The sequence below is a fragment of the Saccostrea echinata genome, unplaced genomic scaffold (assembly GCF_033153115.1).
Source record: "Saccostrea echinata isolate AGI-Se365-2 ecotype Australia unplaced genomic scaffold, CSIRO_AGI_Sech_v1 ptg000009l, whole genome shotgun sequence".
NCBI lineage: Eukaryota > Metazoa > Mollusca > Bivalvia > Ostreida > Ostreidae > Saccostrea > Saccostrea echinata.
Window position 1 is genome coordinate 16,486,926 of NW_026889758.1, and position 23,485 is coordinate 16,510,410.

General features: G+C 35.0%; 2 protein-coding genes across 2 annotated transcripts in view; one reads left to right on the forward strand and one right to left on the reverse strand.

The window, feature by feature from the left end:
• The window catches only part of LOC133181882 (tubulin polymerization-promoting protein family member 3-like), a 35,401-nt gene that overhangs the window by 7,977 nt on the left and 3,939 nt on the right, over positions 1–23,485 (reverse strand). The window lies entirely within an intron of this gene.
• On the forward strand, positions 3,547–9,948 carry LOC133184002 (synaptosomal-associated protein 25-like). Its single transcript, XM_061318876.1, has 7 exons — positions 3,547–3,638; positions 3,746–3,797; positions 5,133–5,181; positions 6,629–6,746; positions 6,824–6,955; positions 9,617–9,761; positions 9,871–9,948. The coding sequence occupies exons 1-7, from the start codon at positions 3,547–3,549 to the stop codon at positions 9,946–9,948; spliced, it is 666 nt and encodes a 221-aa protein (XP_061174860.1).

The window sequence follows — 23,485 nt, forward strand, 5'->3', positions numbered from 1 at the left end:
AAGTCTGACGAAATTCTGTGCAGCGGTTTATGAGGAGTTGCGCTGACAAAAAAAAAAGGACTGACGGACTGCATGACTGACACACTGAGTGACTGACTGACGGACGGGTCAAAAACATTATACCTCACGCAACTTGTTGCGCGGGGTATAATTAAGAATTTACAACATAATTATATGCTGATTGTTTTTATACAGACCTACTCGTTCATTATTGATGGTACTTCTTCCGCTGCTATTTGTTATTTAATGGGGACGTCATGACCATTAAGCGATACAGATTTAGCATCTCAATTCTTAACAAGCAATTTTTTTTTTCATATAAGGAACAGGGTCTGTTTAAGAGTAATTGATTGAAGTCGTGGAAAGAGCCCAGTGCACAGCTTAAGTAGATTATTTTATCGAAATAAGTGATCCCTGGACTTATGAAGACTAAAGGTTTGTAGATATGTTTTAAAATAATACAGTCATAAGAATTTTTAATTTTTCCCGCATTATTTCAAATTATTAGGATAATTATTTTAAAGATTTTTTTTCTATCTATATTCCCATGTAAACTTAGATCTCCTGTACTGGCCCCACTCTACCCCCAGGCGCCATGATTTGGAAAAAAACACACTTGAATCTACTCTTTCAGAAGAATTTTAAAGATACCATCAAATTTCATTAATTCTTAATTATATCCCCTTTGAAAGAAGATGTGGCACTTCATTTGAACTTTAAATTCTGGCTTTAAAACTAGAAAGTCTAACTAGGTTTTTAAAAACACGGATTTCCTTATTTCCTGTAGTTTTTGGTTTTTTTTTTATTTTTTGGCGAATTTCGACTCAAGGGTAGGGTACCCCTAAAAAATTCATATCTTAAGAAGATGGGCAAACAAGGCGAGCGCAATGCCTATAGTGCAACAAACGTGAAGGTGAAAAATTAAATCTTAATTATAACAAAATGTTCTTTGATATTTCATTTAAAATCAAAGTATACTTGATGTAAAATCTCCACAATTTGCAAAAATCTCGCTAAGATTGAAATTATTTGCCTATGAAAAAGCATACACACACTAGAGAAGGTAAAAAGGATCGTTTTCTTTTACTATAAGACAATTTTTCGATATGAGTGGGTCTTCGCTCCATATTATTTCAAAGTTTATCGTCAAAGTTTGCGAAAAATATACATTTTTTGGTCAACAAAAACATGGAGCAAAGACCCACTATACCTTAAAAATACACTTTTATGACACAACATTCGCATCTTTTCGAGAAATACTTATAACAATGCAAAATGTAATAAACACGGATTATTGCATTTGCGTTATTACATTTTGCGTCAATATCAACGGAGAATGTAATAACGCAAAATGTAAAAACAGACTTTTAAGAATTATAACATTTTGCGTTATAACATTTTGCGTCGAGATCAACGCAAAATGTAATTACGCAAAATGTAATAAAACAATTTTTGGATTATTACATTTTGCGTTGTTACATTCTGCGTCGAGATTAAGCAAAATGCAACAACACAAAATGTAATAACACACTTTTAAGTCAGTGAGGTTGAGAATACTTTTCAGTTGAGTAGTGGATGAAGAAAATAAACGGAAAGAAAATAAAACAAAATGAAAAATAAACATATACTAATTCTTACATTAGAACTGATTTCATTATATATTGATTTCATTAGCCATTTAAAATAAGTTGATAAGACTGCTCTTATTCAAATCATTGGTGTTGCAAATTAGAAACGTGCGTGCGAACGTGTGTTTGGGGGGATGGGAGGGGGTTATTTTGTTGATCAAGTGTATCAGTTTGCTTTGCTTTTTGATAGGCACGTGCATGAAAATTAGAAAAGAAATCTATTTATTTTTACTGGCAGGTGTAAATATAGAGGGGAAGCGGGTTTCTTGACAATTAAGATTTCATATGTTCTACAAACCTTGTGCATTGCAGACCTGCAAAAATAAAATTCTTTCTTTTTTTCTCTCTAATAATAAAATGGATAGTTTCTGGATTTCTGCATGCATATAAAAATACAATGATCAACATACGAAGTGACCCCTACCCCCGCTTCTCCTCGCCACACACACACACACACACACATACTTCTAATTTGCTACCCAATGTACACATGCACGTCGTTTATGCATATCAAGAGCTTTTCATGGACCTATGGTCAATCTTTGGTAATTAAGAATGTCAGTGATGGATATATAATACAAACTGATTTATAAATAGACATGTCATTCAAAGTTAAGTTAATGTTTGATAAGTATTCAATAAAAATGTTAGAAACAGAGTAAAAAAAAATATACAATTAGATTTAGTAATGTCCGTAAAAGCCATAACGTTTGTCTCATAGTCATAGGTCTGTCTGTTTATTTAGTAAAGCAACTTTTCCCATTGTTATACGTTTAAATCAATTTTGTGATGTTTCGCGTTGAACACAATACAAAAAAATAATTATATTTTGTTTTATTACATTTGTCCTCAACGCAAAAATTAAGTAACGCAAAATGTAACAACCAAAAAGTTCATTGTTACTTTTTGCGTTAATCCCAAAGCAAAATGTAATAATCCCAGTTTATTACATTTTGCGTTGTTATTACATTTCGCGGTGTAACAAAGCGTGTCTCAGAGGAAATTGATACTCAGGATTTTTATTGCTAGGGGTTCGAACCCCACGAATACCACATGATTTTTTTTTTATAACAGAATAATTTTTGCAGAGAAAATTTTCCTCAGGAAAGTTTTGTTTATCATAATTTCATTAATTTCAAGAATGAGAACTGTACTCTAAATATACAAATTGATTATGATTTTTATACATATCTGAAGCTATAGGCATTCTGCGCGCCTTGTTCACCCATCTTCTTATTCCTTTCATCACAACCTATCAAAATATCTTAATTTAACTTAGGGCAGGTCTACCCTGAAGGACTTCTAGGCCGGCCAAAATTCATGCAAATATATGTGCTTTAATGGTCGTAACGCTGTTTTGGCCAACTATGAAGGTTAATTTTTAAGTTGTAAATAATAAATTTTAGGTTCAAAATACAAATTTGAATAATTCAGACATATAACAGTTAACAACTAATGAAATTGACTTTTAAAAGTGGCTTTTTCCGGGAAATTGTTCTCTCCCATAGGTCAATTCTTTTCAAATAGTGAATACGTCCTTTTACACTTTTTTAGAACAGTGACCTTGAACTTGCAGAATGACATTGAGTCAGGTCATGACACACCCTATAGCCATAAACAATCTCTGTTTCAAGTATGATTCTCCATTACAAAGTTGTAGTCCAGACAAGAATTTCATACATTTTCTGCCAGTGACCTTGAACTGGCAGGAACAACCTTTGATGAAGGTCATGACACAGCCTCTGATTCCCTGTTACAAGTATGTGCTTCCATTGATTCTCCATTACAAAGTTAACAGCCCGGACAAGATTGCACGGACAGAGAGGCAAGGTGATTCCTATAAGACCCCCCCCCCCTCCCCAACTTCATCTGCGGGGTGGGATAATAGACATTTGCCTTCATTTTCAAGATATTAAGGATGAAACAAGGACTAGAAATGCTGAAGCAACAACAACAGCGACTCAGTATGAACAAGAGATGCGGACCAAAGGGGAGCATATTACGGAACTGGTAAATATTTAACATATTTCAAAAGATTTAAAATATTTAGAAATATAATCAGTATGTGAAGAAGTTTGAAGACATAAATTACATATAATGTGACATTAATGATGTAATACTTTTCAGTCCCTCGAGAGCACTAGAAGAATGACAGATCTCGTGCATGGGGTAAAGATTGAGGGAAGACAAGGCGAGGACAATCCCCCGTTCTGGGAAAATATATTTTTCATTATCCCCCCCTCCCCCCGCAAACAAAGTTTAGTAAATCTCCTTGTTTTCAAAGTATAATTTTCAAAAAGTGTGTTGTCAGTAATGTCATATCTTTAACACATTTGATTTCTTTATTCTATCGAATTACTAATTACTGATTATTAAGTTGGCATTTAAGCATATTTAGTGGAAAATGGGTCCAAATATAGCCAAAAAATATTTTTGAATATGAATGTGTCAAATCCCCAACCTACATAAACTTTTAAATGACGGGGAAGTGAATATAAAATTTAATTTTTTTTAACAGAATGGAAAATGGACCCATTCTGTATGAAAAAAATATATGTTAGAACAAACTCTATTTAAGCCACTCTGACACTAACTAAATAATGATAGCATAGCGCCGTGGTTGAGGTGTTTACTTTTCGCTATACCCTTTTTTTTGGAGAGAGTTCCAATCCTAAGTAATTAAATAAAAATAAAAGAATCAAATATTTTATAGATCGAATAGTGAATACTGACAACATGTTTTTCTAAAAAATATTACTTTTCTTGGAACTTTGACAAATTTAGAAATATATTGTCTCAAAGTGGGGGATCATCATCGCTTGTCCGCCCTCATGCTTTTTGATATTGTGCGAAAAAAAATTATTGTGCAATTATTGACATATTTATAAAATAAACTATTCATCTAACCTATGCAATTTAACTACTTTTTTCTCCAATATCAAGTTTTTGACGTAACCGAATTTATTTTCAGACACGCTTATCCTCTCCTGCAATAACAGTACATTAAGTCCTTCAATGGCTAACTGACCTCGGGAAAATTGAAGTTTGGTCCAAGAAATTTTGTAACTTGATACTCTTTGATTTAAGGACTTTCAGAGAAAAGTACTCAATCTTAACAATGAAAATTGTTTTTGAGGAAGTCGGTGAGGTTATTTGTAAACTCTCAAAGGAATCATACTCTAGGTTGAAAGAATGACGACAGAGTTTGATTCACATTTCACGATAGATTGCACGATTCGGATAGTAATGGAACTTAGAATGAAAAGAGCATCCTAAACACAGTCCCAAGTGTATATTCTTTTAGAAATTGATTCTCAACCCCATTATCAGATCATATTTGGTGTGAGGTATATCTTATCCATAACCCAGATTCAACGGAACACATAAATTAAAAGAAAGTGTTTCTCTTCCTTGTTTTTTTTTTTAAATTATATTCCTTTAGCATTTTAATTTAATATAAATCATCTATTTTGTGAGGATTTTTAATTTCTATTTGTTTCTTAGGCTAAGGAGGCAGGTATCCGTTCTCTGGTCCTGATTGATGAACATGGAGGTGAGTATGTCTAACTAAATGGTCCAACCACAGTATTAGGCACCAATCTCCATAAGGCACACACATGGAACGCCACAGGTGCCCTCTGTGATTTGGTTTTTTTTTTTAATAAAACGATGGTACTTTTGCATTATATGCTGTACTTATTTCATTATGACGAGGAGCTTTTGCATTATATGCTGTGGTTTCTTCATCACAATGACTCCATATATTTGTAAAAACACTACATTACCAAAAAGACTATCTCCTAAGGCAAAGGTGGTGTTCCATATAAATAGCTAAATGACCTGTTAGGAAAATACTACAAATACTACAAATGTCTATTTCTTCTTATTCAAGGTTATAAAAATGCTAAATAATACAAAATATATAACCATAAGGAAAAAAGGATAAATTAAATTAAAATTGATATTTCATACATCTTCGGCACCAAAATATTTCATCTACTGGTCGGAGCCGTGTTACCTACATATGGTCATTATGGGCTATAGTCGATCGCAGTGTTGTCAACCAACATACCCGTGTAATCGTCGGATAATTGAGTGCAAGTCAAAGTTTATGAAGTGTTGGTTCATGTTTTATTTAAAGATCCATAGACATTTCATGCATCATTGAAATAGCAAATGCTACATGAACCATACTGTTGATAATGAAAAAAAAATGAAAATAATGAACAGTAAGCAATTTCATTAATCTTTAAACAATACGAATTGTGAACAGGGCAAAATGGGACCCCTGGAAACACCAGAGGTGGGATTAGGTGCCTAGGAAGAGTACGCATCCCCTGTCAACTATTCACACCCACCGTGAGCTCTTTGTATTGACCAGAAAAACGGAGTAATCTGTGGGCAAAGTTAGTATAAAAATATATGTGGTCAAAGTTAGAATAAAAATAATGGCTTAAAAATTGGTAAAAAAACATCAAAATACGAACAAATCAAGATCATTATAACGACCATATAATTGAGGAAATGCTGACTTTAAACAAGCAAGTTTAAATTCCGTGACTTCAACTTATTTGTCAGTAGCTTGTCTCGGTTTTAGAATTTATCGTATCTAGAACATGTTCTTGCGTACGTACTGAATCAGTTGGGAAATAAATACTAAATGCAGGTGATAGTGGAATACTACGAGTATATGTACGGACCCCTAAAAATATCAGAGGTGGGATCAGGTGAACTGGAGGAGTAAGCATCCCCTGTCTCAGTCAGCATTTTACTTTATGATAGATTAACTTTGCTGATAAGGTCATTGACCATAGAACTTGTGAAATGATGACTATAAACGAGACTTTTGATATCCTTGTTTCATCAAATTGTTTGTCACTAGCTTTTTATAATGTCACCGTTTATGTTTATATATATATATATATATATATATATATATATATATATATATATATATATATATATATATATATATATATATATATATATATAATATCAAGAACAGCTTGATCGAATCGAGGATGACATGAATCAGATTAATGAAGACATGGAGGACGCAGAGAAAAACCTAGAGGGACTACAAAAGTGCTGTGGACTGTGTGTGCTACCCTGGAAAAGGTAAATCGTTCAATTATCTAGAAAAAAAGGTTAAAAGAAGAAAGTTTTACTTAATCTTAAAACTATTAATTCTGTAGGCCACAGATGTTTAGGAGAGGTGGAGATTATGAAAATACCTGGAGGCTTTCCGAGGATGGCAAATTGAGTTCCGATAGAAGACGAGTAGCTGCAGGCAGAAACACAAATTCTAAGGGTCCAATTATTACTAGGTATCTCAGAATAAAAATATCGGGATCTAAGGGTCACATATTATTAGGTATCTTACAATAGAATCTCGTAATCAAACATTCCAATTATTACCAGGTATCTTCGGGATTAAAGGGACTCATTATGATCAGGTACTATTATCTAAAGATATACCGTAATCTCTGAATCTAACGGACCCATTATTACAAGGATCTCAGACTAACGGGCCCATTATTACAAGGATCTCAGACTAACGGGCCCATTATTACAAGGATCTCAGACTAACGGGCCCATTATTACAAGGATCTCAGATAACGGGCCTATCATTACAAGGATCTCAGACTAACGGGCCCATTATTACAAGGATCTCAGACTAACGGGCCCATTATTACAAGGATCTCAGACTAACGGGCCTATTATTAGCACGATCGCAGAATAAAATCACAAGGTATATTTCAGATATTTAACAGGCCATTTTTCCAGGCTCCAGGACCATGATAAATCTATAGACAAGCTCACTTTCGATATCATTCTCACTTTTACAAAAGGACTGAGATAAAAAGTAATCTCGTCTGAGTTTTAAGTCCCCAGAGCCTGGTATAGAAAATCTTGTGATTTTGCCAACTGGACTTTTTATCAACAGCAACTGAGACTGAGAGTGCATTTGGCCTTCTTTATACTAGTAGACTTTGCATTGTGTTGTGGAATGACGGTGTTACATTACATGTACATGTATGAGATGCAACAGTCACATGAAGTGACTGCCAAAGCCAGCTGCTGCTGTCACTACAAACTGTTGACTATCAAAGCGTCAACTATATAGCTTTATTGACGAAATAATCGCCATGCAATCTTGATCACCGACATGTGACCTAACTTTGCTATTACGCATGCATCACAATTTAATTCAAATCAGATTTTGCTTAGCGTTCGAAGGGAGTTAATGAATGTGGAATTTATTGATTCGAATTAAACTAATACGCATTAAATTAATATATTATATATATACTCTTCAAAATTAGAAACGCATAGTAAAATTTTAGTGACACATATTGAACATAAAGATTATTTAGTAAAATAATGTGTTGATAATAAAGAAATGTGTAAACAGTATGTCCACAGTCTAAATGTCATAATTACTAAAGAATATAAGAATCATAGACAGTTCAAGGTCATTAAAGATCAATGTCAGACACCAATGATAGCCAAATATGGCATCTTAAAAACTGTATGGGAATGCTATCCCACCCTAAATGTAGAGCTTTGGTCAGCTGTTGCAGAGTCTGGGGATGCGAGTGTTTTTGGCGGATTATGCCTATCCATTTTGTCCAATACATGCTTAATGGGGTTTAAATCTGGCGATTTAGATGGCCAAGGCAGAAAAGGATGCTGTGGCTTTGCAAGAATGTGCTTGTCAAACAAGCCGTATGTGGCTTTGTATTGTCAAATTAAAATACAGCTCCAGGAGGCTGCAATATTGGAAAAGCATGTGCAGGTAGGACATCGTCAGAGTACCGTTTTCCTTCAAAGTCCTTTGATAATGAACCAAATCAGTCCTACTTGTATCTAACACTGTTTTCCACATCATTACACTACCATCACCTTTTCTATCAACCTCACAGAGGCAGTGTTTTTTGTAAAACGTTAATTACAAAGCCTTTGCACTCCGACTCTTACATCAGGCCTTGCAATAAACATTCTGGACTAATTGCTAAACCAAACTGTTCAGCAGTGTTGTTGTGGCCATACTCTGTTGGTCTGAGGCCTTTGAAGTCGAAATTTGCGGTGTTGTGGGGTCAGAACAATGTCATGAAAAAGTCACCTGGTGATAATTCCAGCATTTCGTAGTCAATTGTAAATGGTCTTGTTTGATATTCTGTGCAAATGAGGGATAGACAATGTTGTAAAGGACGTCACTTGTTGAAAATTATGCAAACCACTGAAGCGATCCTGTGCTGCTGAGGTCACGCGTGGACTACCATATTTTTGGCGATCATTTCTGGTACCACGCTGTTGGGTTTTGTTTTTTTTTAGGTTAGATATGATGCTTTGTGCAACATTAAAACCTCTTGCAATTGTAGGTTGTGGTACACCAGCTTCCAGTCGCCCAATTTACTTTTTTGCGATATGCAACATTCAGATGCAGCATTTTTGAATAGCGTCGATTTTTAGATAAAACCAGAATCAAAATCAAAAACCAGAATCAAAATATCGAGAATCCTAGCTTTTGATAGCCCGTTTGTACCTGAAGGCAGAAAACAAAACAAGAAAAGTGAAAAAGAAACGAACAAACTTTTAGCATTTTGCAAAATCAGTCCTTTTTGTCCGTGAGTTTTTTAGAATGGCTGACAAGTTAACAGTAGCGTTGAAAAATAATGTGTTTTACTCGAACAGTTATATCCATCTAAAAAAATTGTATAACAAAACTATCTTATATTATTCTGAGTATAATACCTATTATGCGTTTCTCGTTTTGAACAATATATATATATATATATATATATATATATATATATATATATATATATATATATATATATATATATATATATATATATATTAGTATCCTGATCATCATTTCGTATTAGATACGAAAATTAATTCATAAAGAAAATTACAATTAATATTATCGCACTTAATTTAAATTGAATTAACATAACAGTAAAATTAATTTATTTCACTAGAATAACCAATGACGAGAGAGAGGATGAAATGGAACAGAACTTGACAAATGTGGGTTATGTTCTGGGAAACCTGCGAGAAATGGCCATTGACATGGGGAGTGAAATAGAGTACCAGAATAAGCAACTGGACCGCATAAATTTCAAGGTCTGTATATAATATTGTACACAGAGATTGCTAGTTCATATAGCATAATTGAAAACATTAGTTAGAATCCTTTAGTAAAGATTTTGAGACAATTGCTGTTTTGTTTCAGACCCAGTCCAATGATTGGAGGATACAGATGGCCAACCGAGAGCTGCAGAAGTCATTAAGGAAAATTAATAATATCTGAGTAGGAATTGTAGTTCTGCTTAATAAATTAACCATTGATCTGTCTGTCCATTATATTAATTATCTGTAGACATGTTTACAAACACTATGAAATATAATAGTTCATCAGATAGAAATGGAAATTAATGTATAGCTTCTATAACATCTCTCTCTCTCTCTCTCTCTCTCTCTGTGTGTGTGTGTGTGTGTGTGTGTGTGTGCGTGTGTGTAATTAGGTTAATCAGAATTGAGGTGCACAGGGAAGACACTTAAAATGTAACTGCTGCGATATCATTTATGAATACATTTTATGAAACACAAAAATATATTGTTTTTAAAAAGGTTTGACACCTGCTGGAACTGTTGGAATCAAATATTTCAATGACTCTTACAGATATATATTTCATGAATGCATGCAACTTTTTTCTCCTCCAACTTTCTCTCTCTAAATAAAAAAATATACCTCCGCAGCTTCTTCAAATATATGTTGTATGAAATAGCAGAATGTGTAATAACAAAAATAAAGATTTATATATAGAAAAAAAAAAGATGATCAAGGTAGGATTGGATATTGTGGCTTTACAAGAATGCACTTGTCAGGCAAACCGAATGTCTTATGTTGAATTGCTGCATTATTGTCTAGTCTGCGCATCATGCTGTAGATGACATTGTTGTGGTAGATGACGCAAACCATGTGCTGCTGGTGTCATGCGTGGTCTACCAGGACTATAGTGTTTTGTGCAACATTAAAGGTGCTTAGACACAGATTTGAAGTTAATATTTTCTCAAATTTTCTGTATAATATCACGATTTATATTGTAACGTGTTCTCTTCTGATGGATCCCTCAGTTACTAAACTGAGACCGAGACTCAAAAATAATACAAACTTAAAATATCAAATAGATCGCCTGCCAAAATATACAGATACGGCGAACGTATGTACAAAAATAATCGCCTGCAAAATAAACAAATAAGGCGAAACGAGTTCCTCTCGTGTAAAATAAAAATGATTACCCTTAATTACTTAACTAACTAATCACTAATAAAATCACTATCAAAAATATTAACTAAGATTTACAAACCTATTTACAAAATTATATGACTTAAAATGAGTTCTCAACAGATGAGTACTCAGCTACTCAGAACTTTTATTTATACACACTAAAAGACACTATGTCCACTGAGGACTAGTCGAGCTGTCCCCGCGAGAGTAAGGATACTTGATCCACGTTCTCTTATGGGAAACTGTCGGCTTACCTATAAATATAAACCTCTGCACACAGCTTTCCTCTTCTGAGGTCAAACTAACACTGAATGTGCTGACGCTAGTGGTATGGCGTTTATATACCCTCAGAGCGGAAGTCAACGTAACTTGTCAACTAAGGGCGCCAAATTCAAACTTAGTAACATCATTTACATTACACTACCCCCTCCAAAGAGGAATGCGTCCCGCATTTCTAAATTCTAATAATATCTATTAAGCTACTTAATGAAACTCTTAATACTAATTCTAACTCAAAAACAAATTTTGGTATTTATCTCAAAATATCTCAATTATGTCAGAAGTTTTTATCACATATCAATGTACAATAATATACAATACTACTCAAAGGAAAACTCTCTATACCAGTGAGTAAATCAAATGAGAAAAAATGTACAATAAAATGACTAGTTATCTCAGAAACAAATGTGAGTATTATCTATACCCTTAAGTGACAATTTACTGTTTCTATTACAGTTTAATCACAATTTCCTCCTCTACTACACGACTGACTCTAACTGAACCATCATCCGTTTTAGTTGTAACAGTCTTTTCAACTCTACTGTACTTAGTTGGTACTGTCTGTACTGCAATGTCCTTCATTGTCTTATTTTTACTGTTCACAGACTGTTCGTGACAAGGTGCAGAAATAGATGGTACAACCGCATCAACTTGAGGTTCAGGTATTGAGCTTCTCCTCACGTCGGAACCAAGCGTTGTCTTTGTACCTCCAGTTGAGAACTTCGATTTCTTTGCAGGAATGAATATTTCGGGCATAGTTCTTTTTCTCACGACCCTTCCAAGGATTAGCGAATCCTGCATCTTCTGTTCTTTCTCAATCACTGGATCTCTACGAGCTGAAGACTCATCAGGTTCTTCATAGTAGTTAAGAGCCATTCTCTGTAATGACTTTAACTTTTATATAGGAGCTGTGCCACGCATAGTCTCAGAATTTCTCCAAACTCTCTATGATAAAAGTCTTTGATACCCTTAACTCAAATCAGGCAAAAATGGGTTGCTACATGTCATGGTTACCATAGCAACATGTCCTAAAGTTTGAAAATAGGCATTTTTCAACATGTTCAGAGTCCCACAGTTAACGTTTGCAGCAAAGCAAACAAGTGGCAATGACTGTTTCTGAAAGTTGAAGGCCTGATGTCTTAAATGCATGATAAACATGTTTGGTAAATCAACTATTACATACGTTACTATGGAAACAAAGTATTCAAAAGTAATAATTTTGTTCATTTAATTTTATAAAGTCATACACTTAAGAATAAAAACAATTATAGGTTGAAATGCAAGCAAATAATAGACAAGAGATCTATGTAACATATACCAAGGAGGAAATAGGATATTTCTTATAGGTTGGCAATGGTTGCCATGGTTTTAATACCACAAAGGGATTTTAAATTTACTCTCTTAGTGTTTTATTCTTATCCTATCTTTTTAAAAAGCATATTTCTATTTAACTGATGATCAATTTTCAAAGGCGTTGGTGTGACCCTAATTTTCACATTTCAAAAAATTCAAATTCAATTCTTTAAATAGAGCGTTGCTATGGAAATTAGCCGAAAAAATATGCATAAAAATCTGAAAAATATTTTGTTTCCTTGGATACGTACCCTTGTATGTAGATTCCCAAAACTTTTATGATTGATATACATGAACAACTAACCTGACTTTCAATTTTGACTACTTCCCAATCTCTAACTGGATGCAAAAAGCTGGCACATAGGATTTAATATTGATATAAGAGTAAAAAAATCGAATATTTTCCCTTCTTGGTAACCATAGCAACAGTGTTGTATTTTTCAACAAACTTTATCAATATATGATATTCAACTTTAGTTCTACCAGATAAGTACTATTCAAGGTGAGTAAAATAATATGTTTCTTGATTAAAAGGTAAGTAAATTCCTAAAGCAGCACAAAAATATCACTTTAAACAACTGGTACGTTGTTTCCATGGTTACACTGCAAAGTAACAATTAATCCCAATTTTTCTTATGTTGTCGGTGTTGCAAGGTCCTAAGGATGTATATGTGTCAGTCATGAATTTTATTGTTTTTCCTCAAGATAGTAGCATTAACCCAATCTTAGCAACAGATTTTGCATGGTTACACTGTGTTACCATGGCAACCATGAAAGTTATTTTTAGAATAATATTGCCAATACCTAATTACTTAAGGTCAAATAATTTTATTGTTTTTCTTTGGTTGTTGATTGAGTTTGATCATATAACATCTATAATTAGTGAATATTGAGCGTTTTTCATCATTTTTCAGCATCTGAAATGTATTCCAAATGTACCCATGGTTACCACTTACTTAGAGATAAATTCTAAATAGTTTCTTTATAGCATAAATGGCAACAAGGTGTCATGTTTTTGTGAGAATGGTTTGTTTGTTTTTCTTAGTCTTTATTAAGGCTTAATAAAGATTCAAAGTAGCTGAAAATCTCCATTTTCTCAACTTTTCTGGCTGTTACCATGGCAACCAAGACACATAGCAACGAAATTTGGTTTGATATATGTTTCTGGTGTCAAGTTGTAATAATGGGCAAAGTTTCATCAAAATCGGTGACCATGCGTGGCAAAGAAGTTTAAGTGGTTACAGAGAATCGCTATTAACTAAACTATTATCAGGTATAACGTTGCTAATGTTCTGTTCTTCTACATCACTGTTATTAGGACTTGAGTCACTCGAGATCTGTAATTCATCATGAAGACTAGCCATAGCTGCTACACTCTTATCATTTTGCTCAGTTTTCTCACTTGGATGCTTACACTTCTTGTGTCTGTTCAAGTTCGCTTTTCTCAGTGAAACATAGAGACACTTATCACACTTAAACTGTTTTTCTTGCTGTTTCTTTCCACACTCTAGAACATGATTAAACAGTGCTTCACGACTTGATGTGGAAAATGTACACATCGGACAATTTTCAGGTTGTTTTCTGGGGGTTGTTTTGGTATTAACCATGATGGAATTCTGCAAAGAGAAAAACTATTGACTTTAAATGCTCTAGTACCATTTAGTGTCATAATCAGCTAACCACGTTGGTAATTGCTTTGTACGTTTTGGTCTGACATTATGCTCAAATTGAGATGAGTCATCTGACTCATTTTGTACATTACTATCTGACTCGTTTTGTACACTATCTGAATAAACTTCTGGTAAATTTTCTTTTTCGCCCGAGATCAATTGAGATCGTACAGGTCTCATACGATCTACATGAATTACTTGAGATATTCCTCTTGGTCCGCAATTTACTTTATAATTTATATCGGAACATTTGGCCAGTACTTTGAATGGGCCATGCCAATAGCTGGTTAGCTTTGGCGATAGACCACTTTTATGTCTAGGGAAATACACATAAACAAGGTCACCGACTTTGTAATCTTCCCAGTTGAGTTTTCTATCGTGATAACGTTTCTGTCTGAGCATTTCAGCATTTGTGTGTTCTCGAACAACTTTATGCGCCTCTTCTAAACGATCTTTGAGTTCCCAAGCCCATCTTGATTGTGGTATTTTATCAATATGAGATGGCTTTTGGTACATGATATCAAGAGGAGTTGTTGTCTCTCTCCCTAGCATCAGGAAATTCGGGGAATATCCTGTTGTCTCATGTTCTGATGAGCGATACGCCATCATCACATATGGAAGCTGCTCATCCCAATCTGTATGTCTCTCATTCACATATGCACTCAGCATGTTTAACAACGTTCGGTTGAACCTCTCAACCATGCCATCAGACTGAGGATGATACGGTGTTGTGTGAGTTTTCTCAATCTGTAGTAAGTTACACATCTCATTAAATAACAAACTCTCGAATTGCCGACCCTGATCAGAATGGATTGAGTATGGTACACCAAATCTTGCTATGAATTCTTCGACAATGATCTTTGCAACAGTGCGAGCTTCCATATTGGGCATTGGATAACTCTCGGTCCATTTCGTGTAGTAATCTGATACAACGAGTATATATCTATTACCATTTGTTGTCTCTGGCAACTCTCCTAATATGTCAGTGGCTATTCTCTCCATTGGTCGACCTGTTTCAACTAACTGCATTGGAGCACGTTTAGTTCTGTTTGGTCCTTTTCTTTTGCTGCATTGCTCACATCCAGCTATGTATAACCTTGTGTCTTGTTGTAAGCCGGGCCAATAGTAAGACTGACGTATTTTACTTATGGTTTTTCTCACACCTAGATGTGCCGAGGTACGATTATCGTGACAAAACTTGAGAACCGTTCGTCGCAAACTCATCGGAATAATAGCTTGGAGTTTTGTAGTTTTCAGCTCAAAGTCTTCCCACTTCCTGAATAGGATGTTGTCTTCGCAGACTAATCTGTCGTACTGTGTGAGTAATGACTTCACAAATAGACTCTCACCAGCTATATCTTTGTTCTTAGGTCTCACACCTTTAGTCAACCACTGCTTAACCATAACAATATCAGAATCTTCATCTTGCAGTGTTCGCAGCTCAGAGCTTGACAAATTCTGTTCCTTGTCCTCCGCTTCTGTCGCTGTCATCACAACCACCTTATCTTCTTCAATTTCTAGATATCCACACTGGTGACATGGTATGCGACTCATTGCGTCTGCATTTTGGTGAAGCTTTCCAGGTCTGTGCTCAATGTCCATGTCATATGCTGATAAGACATCGATCCATCGAGCTAACTGGCCTTCTGGATTTTTAAACAGCATCAGCCATTTCAGTGAGCTGTGATCGGTCCTAATTGTAAACTTTCTTCCAAGTAGATAATGTCTAAAATACTTTACAAAGTAAACAACTGCAAGTAACTCTTTGCGAGTGACACAGTATTTTCTTTCTGGTTTAGACAATGTTCTACTTGCATAAGCGATAACGTGCTCACCACTCTCATTCTTCTGAGATAAAACCGCTCCGATAGCATCGTTACTCGCGTCAGTATCAAGTATGAAGGGCTTTGAGAAATCTGGATAAACCAAGATGGGTGCGTTCATCAAGGACTGTTTCAGTTTCTCAAACGCTACCTGGCAATCTTCATTCCAAACAAAACCATGCTGTTTCTCAGTCAGGTGAGTAAGTGGTTTTGCCTTCTCTGCATACTTCTCAATGAATCTCCGATAGTAACCACAAAGTCCAAGGAATGACCTAACTTCAGTTGCTGTGGTTGGCACAGGCCAATCCTTAATTGCTTTAACTTTCAATGGATCTGTGGATACACCTTTTCTTGAGATTACATGTCCAAGGTATTCTACTTCTCTCGCAAATAACGAACATTTCTTGGCTTTGAGTTTTAAACCTGCTCCTTCCAACTTCTCAAATATTTTGCTTAAATTTTCTAGCATGTTTTCAAATGATTTACCAATGACAATTATGTCGTCTAAGTAAATCAAACATATCTGCCATTGTAGACCTGCCAGCACTGTTTCCATTAGTCTCTCAAACGTTGCTGGTGCGTTACTGAGACCAAATGGCATAACTTGGAACTCATAAAGACCTCTCTTTGTTGAAAAAGCTGTCTTTGGTTTGTCTTTCGGGTCCAACTCAACTTGCCAGTACCCAGAACTTAAATCTAGGGTACTGAACCAAAGAGAATCAGCTAGGTAGTCTAACGACTCATCAATGCGTGGCAGTGGATATGCATCCTTTACTGTCACAGCATTGAGTTGTCGATAGTCGACACAAAACCTCATTGTGCCATCTTTCTTCTTTGCTAACACTATTCCCGAAGACCAGGGACTCGCACTTGGCTGAATCACATTTCTCTCTAGCATGTCGTTAATCTGTCTATCGACCTCTTCTTGCCAATGGACAGGTACTCGTCTCAAGGGCTGCTTTATAGGAGCTGCATTTCCAGTATCGATCTTGTGCTTTACGACATTGGTTCGTCCGAGATCTCTTTCTGAAGATGCAAAAACGCTTGCATGTTTGAGTAGAAATTCCTTAACCCGGACCGCTTGTTCACTGGTCAAATTATTGACTGTCCTGTCATACAAATCTTTTAAGAGTGATGGTATTTTTTCCTGTTGTCTCTCAGTCGTCTGAGCACTCATTACTTTGTCTATTGGAGTCATCGTTCCAACTATGGTACCAGGATAGATGTGCTTTACATCATCGGATAGATTGAGTACTCGAATGGGTACCTCTTTAGTTCCATGAGTAAGTGTTCGTCCAAGCAACATTTGATCTTCGCCTTTAAACTTTCCGGACGGCTCAATTATGTGGGTCTTTTCAGGTAAACACTCATCGCTGGTGAGACACACATGACCAACTGTGACTGTCTCAGTTCGAGGGGGTAAGTTCAGATGTTCTGTAACTGCTATCCGGTAACAACCAATTTTTCCTTCCAAGAATAATGAGTAGGATTTCTCACCGATTCTCAGTTTCCCATTATGTACGTCAATAACACAGGAATGGGTTTTCATGAAGTCTAAACCTAAAACACCATCCACTTGTAGATCAGCTACTGTCATTTGCTGTGTGTAGACATCACAATTGTCGAAGGTAATTGAGACAGTTGTTTTACCTTCAACTTTAAGTTTTGATCCGCTTGCACACAAGACGTCATTTGCGTGATCTGTTAAATTAAGGGACGATTTTAACTCTTCATAAACATAGGACGCAAGGATGCTTATTGTTGCTCCAGTATCAACCAGTAGATTGATTGTACGCTGGTTCACTACTGCCTTAATGAACATTCCTGCCTCGTTCCTGTGACGACTAATTCCAACCTTATTCTGGACAGACTTTTCTTCTCCAGTGCTCAAAGATGAGAAATTACTGTTACCCTTTTCTGAGTCCTTAGGTCTTGCATCTTTTGAGTCTGTCCCTCTGTTTCTTCTGTTGTCTTGACTGGTTTTTGGTTTCTTACAATAAAGACTTATGTGACCACGTTTTCCACACCTATAACAGGTCCGTTGAGACATAGGACATTTGGGTTTCTGAATGGTCGAATTCTTCTCATAATCCTTTCTCTTCTCATGAGCAACAAATCTGTTTCTCTTTAGTTGAGTAAGCTCACGAAGCATAGACTCCATTGTCTTTTCTATCGAGGCCATTCTCGACTCAAAATCCGATCCTTTTGAGTCGTTGCTAGACACTGGGCGAGCAAAATTCTTTGTCTCTTGATTGCGCCGGTCAGATTTAACATAAGCTTCGAGTTCAACGGCAAGACTGATTGCTTCATTCAAGGTCTTTGGACGACTTTGTTTTATTCGTATTCTCATGTCTGAGTCAACCAGGGCATCAATAAATTGCTCTTTTGCCAACGTTTCTTGTAAGTCATTACCAGCTGAAGGATAAGCTAAGTTTGTGAGTCTTCGGATTGCTTGTCCAAGTTCAGGTAATGTTTCTGTGGCTTTTTGACGTTTTTCTCTCAATTGTACTCTGTACAATTCCATTTGGTTTGCTGGGAGAAATCTTTCCTCTAATGCTTTGACTAGGATTGAGTACTCGTGAGTAGCATCGCCGCTCAAATTACCCAGTATACCTTGTGCTTGACCTCTTAACGAAACTGCAAGGTAAAGACCTTTCTGTTTGTTTGTCCACTTGTTTAATTCTGAGCAAGCCTCAAAATGAGATTTGTAATCTAGCCATGATCCGCTTCCATCGAACGTAGCTGGTTTAATAAATGTACTCATTGGTGCTTTTTCTGTTGAGTTAAATTCCGTTTCTGCTTTATCACATGTTCTCGTCGTCTCACGTAAACGATTTCGTCTCATTGTTATGCCGTCTACACCTCTTCTCAGTTCATATGGGGTCTCATTTTCTTCCACGTTTGGCAATTCATCTTCATTACTTGTTCTACTCCTTACACTTGAGTTTCTCACTTTAGACTCTGAATTTCCTTCTTCTCTCAGCTCTACCTCTGCTGTTGAGAATCTAACTTTAGGTCTGGCACCACTGTATTCTTCACGATCACAATTCTCTCTTCTCGAGAAGTCTGCATACTCGGAAGGACGCCCTGAAGCTAGTCCAGAATCATGCTCGTCTACTGGATTACTCACAGTCACAGTCGACTTAGGAGTCGAATGTCCAATCTTGCTAGTTTCTCTCATAAATGAGTTCTCAATTCTTATCTGTTCAATTTGTCCTTCAAGTGCAGTGATCTCGTTCTGTATTTCTTCTATACTTTTATCCATGTTTATTAAACCTTAGTCTCGAGGATCCCACCGCTGCCACCAAAAATATGTAACGTGTTCTCTTCTGATGGATCCCTCAGTTACTAAACTGAGACCGAGACTCAAAAATAATACAAACTTAAAATATCAAATAGATCGCCTGCCAAAATATACAGATACGGCGAACGTATGTACAAAAATAATCGCCTGCAAAATAAACAAATAAGGCGAAACGAGTTCCTCTCGTGTAAAATAAAAATGATTACCCTTAATTACTTAACTAACTAATCACTAATAAAATCACTATCAAAAATATTAACTAAGATTTACAAACCTATTTACAAAATTATATGACTTAAAATGAGTTCTCAACAGATGAGTACTCAGCTACTCAGAACTTTTATTTATACACACTAAAAGACACTATGTCCACTGAGGACTAGTCGAGCTGTCCCCGCGAGAGTAAGGATACTTGATCCACGTTCTCTTATGGGAAACTGTCGGCTTACCTATAAATATAAACCTCTGCACACAGCTTTCCTCTTCTGAGGTCAAACTAACACTGAATGTGCTGACGCTAGTGGTATGGCGTTTATATACCCTCAGAGCGGAAGTCAACGTAACTTGTCAACTAAGGGCGCCAAATTCAAACTTAGTAACATCATTTACATTACAATATATTGCAATAGCATTTCACACGAAAATATAATTAAAAGCTTATTTTATCTGGAAATTATTGGAACTACGAATTCCTGGACGCGTTTGATTAACACATCCTTGCACTTTCACAAATTTTATCTTTATCCTTAACATTTAAGAAAAGAAGCGATTTTGTTGTGTATTAATGAAAAACATTACATCTATAATCCAGAAAATTCAGAGTAGAAATGTGCGAAAGCAAACCCCTTCACTAATATCGTCAGCCCGTGCTCAGTGTTGTGTTCAGAGTTTAACAAATTGAATACACCCGTGAAACGTAAACTGTTTTTGTAAACAGGGCACGAGCTCTGTTATTGTTAATGTTTACGATTCACCGGGTGTGTTCAATTGTTAAAGTCTGCACACACCACTGAGCACGGACTGACAATACTGTGAGTGGGTTTTGCTTTCGAACATTTCTACTCTGAATTTTCTGGATTATAGTTTTAATATTTTTCATTGATACACAACAAAATTGCCACTTTTCTTAAGTATTAAGAATAAATTTAAAATTTGTGAAAGTCCAAGGATGTGTCAATCAAACGCGTTCAGAAATTTGAAGTTTCAATAACTACGAAATGAAATAAGATTTTTATTATTTTTTAGTATGAAATGCTATAGCAACATATAAGTCATGAAATTATTCAGAAAATTTGAGAAAATATTAACTTCAAATCTGTGTCCAAACACCTTTAAAACATCGTGTAACTCTAACCTGTGGTACAACTGCTTGTAGTCGCACAATTGCTTGTATTAAGGATCCAGATTCAAATATAACAAAATCGAAAACTGAGAAGCCTTGCTTTTGATAGACTCACGTGAATCAGAAACCACAAAAGAAAGCCGTTACGAAGACCGAATTTTAACACTTTACAAAAACAGGTTTTATCGTCTGCAAGTTCTGTAGAATAGCTGTCTTGTTAACAGTATTATCTTTAACACTCGTATGAATCATAATAAACTGTATGAAAAAACAATTTGAAATTAATTAATGTATACTATTACTTTCTACAATATTGTGTGTTTTTTTTTTATAGAACAGTATACCGGTACTTTTAGATATTTTGTTTGTTTGCTTTTCGTCCTTTTGAGAATTTCGAATTCATGTTGTGACACCACCAGCTGCCGGAGGAAGGCTGTAAATTTAGGACAGTACTTAGTACTTATGGGCATTAAGCAGTGAGGGGATGTTTTTCTTTCGAACATCTCCTGCGACAGGGTAAATCGGTTTATGCGGTCTCATCAGAAAGACCAGTCCGCACAGGCTAATATTGTAGATACAGTAGTATCAACGAAATACATTACGGTGACAAGGGTTCCAATTCTATCAAAGTTTTCAAACCTTGCCGTCGTAACGTACTTCTTGAATAACACGATATGACCCCAATAATGATAATCCAGCCTTCTATGAAAACATACAAACATGTATAGATGATTTTAATTGTGAAGTGTCATTATGTGTGGTGACTTCAACCTTGTTTTGAACCCAGACATTGATTATTATAATTACAAACATATAAATAATCCCAATGAAAGGCAAAAGGTTCTTGATTTTATGGAAGATGGTGGTTATATTGATATATATACAGATAGTTCCATCCAGACATTCAAAGATATACATGGAGGAAAAAAATCCACTAAAACAAAGCAGGTTCGATTTCTTTCTGATCTCTGAAAATCTATTGCAAAGTGCAATTGGATGTACAATTGAAACAAGTTATAGGTCTGATCATTCCATGATTAGTTTATCTTTATCTTTTAGTGATTTTAAGAAAGGTGAAGGTCTTTGGAAATTTAATAATTCCCTTCTGAGTGATGAGAATGTTCTTTATACTATAAATGAAGTAATTAAGAATGTTAAAAAACAGTATGCTGAACCTGTATATTTAATGGAAAACTTGCAACAAGTTAACGATGAAGAATTAACTTTTACAATAAATGACCAATTGTTTTTGGAAACCCTTCTCATGGAAATAAGAGGAAAATGTATTTCCTACTCTTCATACAAAAAGAAACTAACAAAACTAAAAGAAGAAAAACTTGTACAAGAAATAAAACACCTTGAAGAAACAATACATACTACTGCTGACAATGTTGAAACTTTAGAAGAAAAAAATAAGGAATTAGAAGATATAAGAAGACAAAAGGGGTGTTTTAATAAGATCTAGGGCAAGATGGGTAGAAGAAGGGGAAAAACCATCACATTATTTTTGCAACTTAGAGAACAGAAATTTTACAAGCAAGATCATTCCAAAAGTAGAAACAGAAAATGGTAACATTATTTATAAGCAGGCCGAAATACTGAATGAAGCCAAAAAATATTATGAAAACTTATATAGAGATATAGATAATTCTATAAATGACATCAATCTTGATGATGAATTAAACTTTCCAAATATTGTTAAACTTTCAAAAGTAGAGTCCTTGGAGACAGAAGGTAAAATAACATTAAGAAGCTTCAGAAACAATCCACAATATGAAATCAAACAAATCGCCAGGATCAGATGGGTTTACATCAGAGTTTTTTAAGGTATTTTAGAAATCTGTTGGTATTTTTGTTGTAAGGTCCATTAACTATGCTTATGAAAACAATACTTTAAGTATCACGCAAAGACATGGTATTATTACTTGTATACCGAAAGGTGATAAACCCAGACAACTTTTAAAAAACTGGAGACCTATCTCTTTACTAAATACTGTATATAAAATCGCATCCGGCTCAATTGCTAATAGAATGAAAAGATATCTTGATAAAATTGTTCATCGAGATCAAACTGGTTCTATACAAGGAAGATATATTTCTGAAAATATAAGACTGATATATGATATCATACAATTTACAGAGGAAGAACATAGACCAGGACTTTTACTCCTGGTAGATTTTGAAAAAGCTTTTGATTCCTTGTCTTGGTCTTTTATACAGAAATCCCTCAATTTTTTTAATTTTAGTAATTCCATTAGAAAATGGGTTGAGATTTTTTACACAAATATTACAGCTGCTGTTAATCAAGGAGGAAATCTATCACAGTCTTTTAACTTACATACAGGCTGCCGTCAAGGAGACCCTTTGTCTCCATATTTATTCTTCATTTGTGCAGAAATCCTTGCAATCAGCATAAGAAACAATAAAGATATAAAAGGGATTCAGTTTATGAATACTGAAAAAAAGTTAACTATGTTGGCAGATGACACTTCTCTAATATTAGATAGAAGTGAAAAATCACTTCAATCTAGTCTCACTACTCTTAAAAAATTTGCGGGCATGTCAGGTTTGCATATAAATTATAGTAAAACTCAAGTAGTTTGGATTGGGTCAAAAAAAGGTAGCAATGATACTCTGTGTACAGAAAATATGTTAGAGTGGGGAAAAGAAACTTTTAAATTATTAGGCATTGAATTTGATACAAATCTTCAAAACATATTTATGCTTAATTATGCATCTGAAATTGGTAATATAAAAAAATCAAAACAACACTGGAATAAGAGAA

Coding starts and splice junctions, on each gene's coding strand:
- LOC133184002 (XM_061318876.1), top strand. CDS start 3,547: ATGAAACAAGGACTAGAAATGCTGAAGCAACAACAACAGCGACTCAGT. Junction 6,747..6,823: donor TGTGTGCTACCCTGGAAAAG/GTAAATCGTTCA, acceptor TTAATTCTGTAG/GCCACAGATGTTTAGGAGAG. Junction 9,762..9,870: donor TGGACCGCATAAATTTCAAG/GTCTGTATATAA, acceptor GTTTTGTTTCAG/ACCCAGTCCAATGATTGGAG.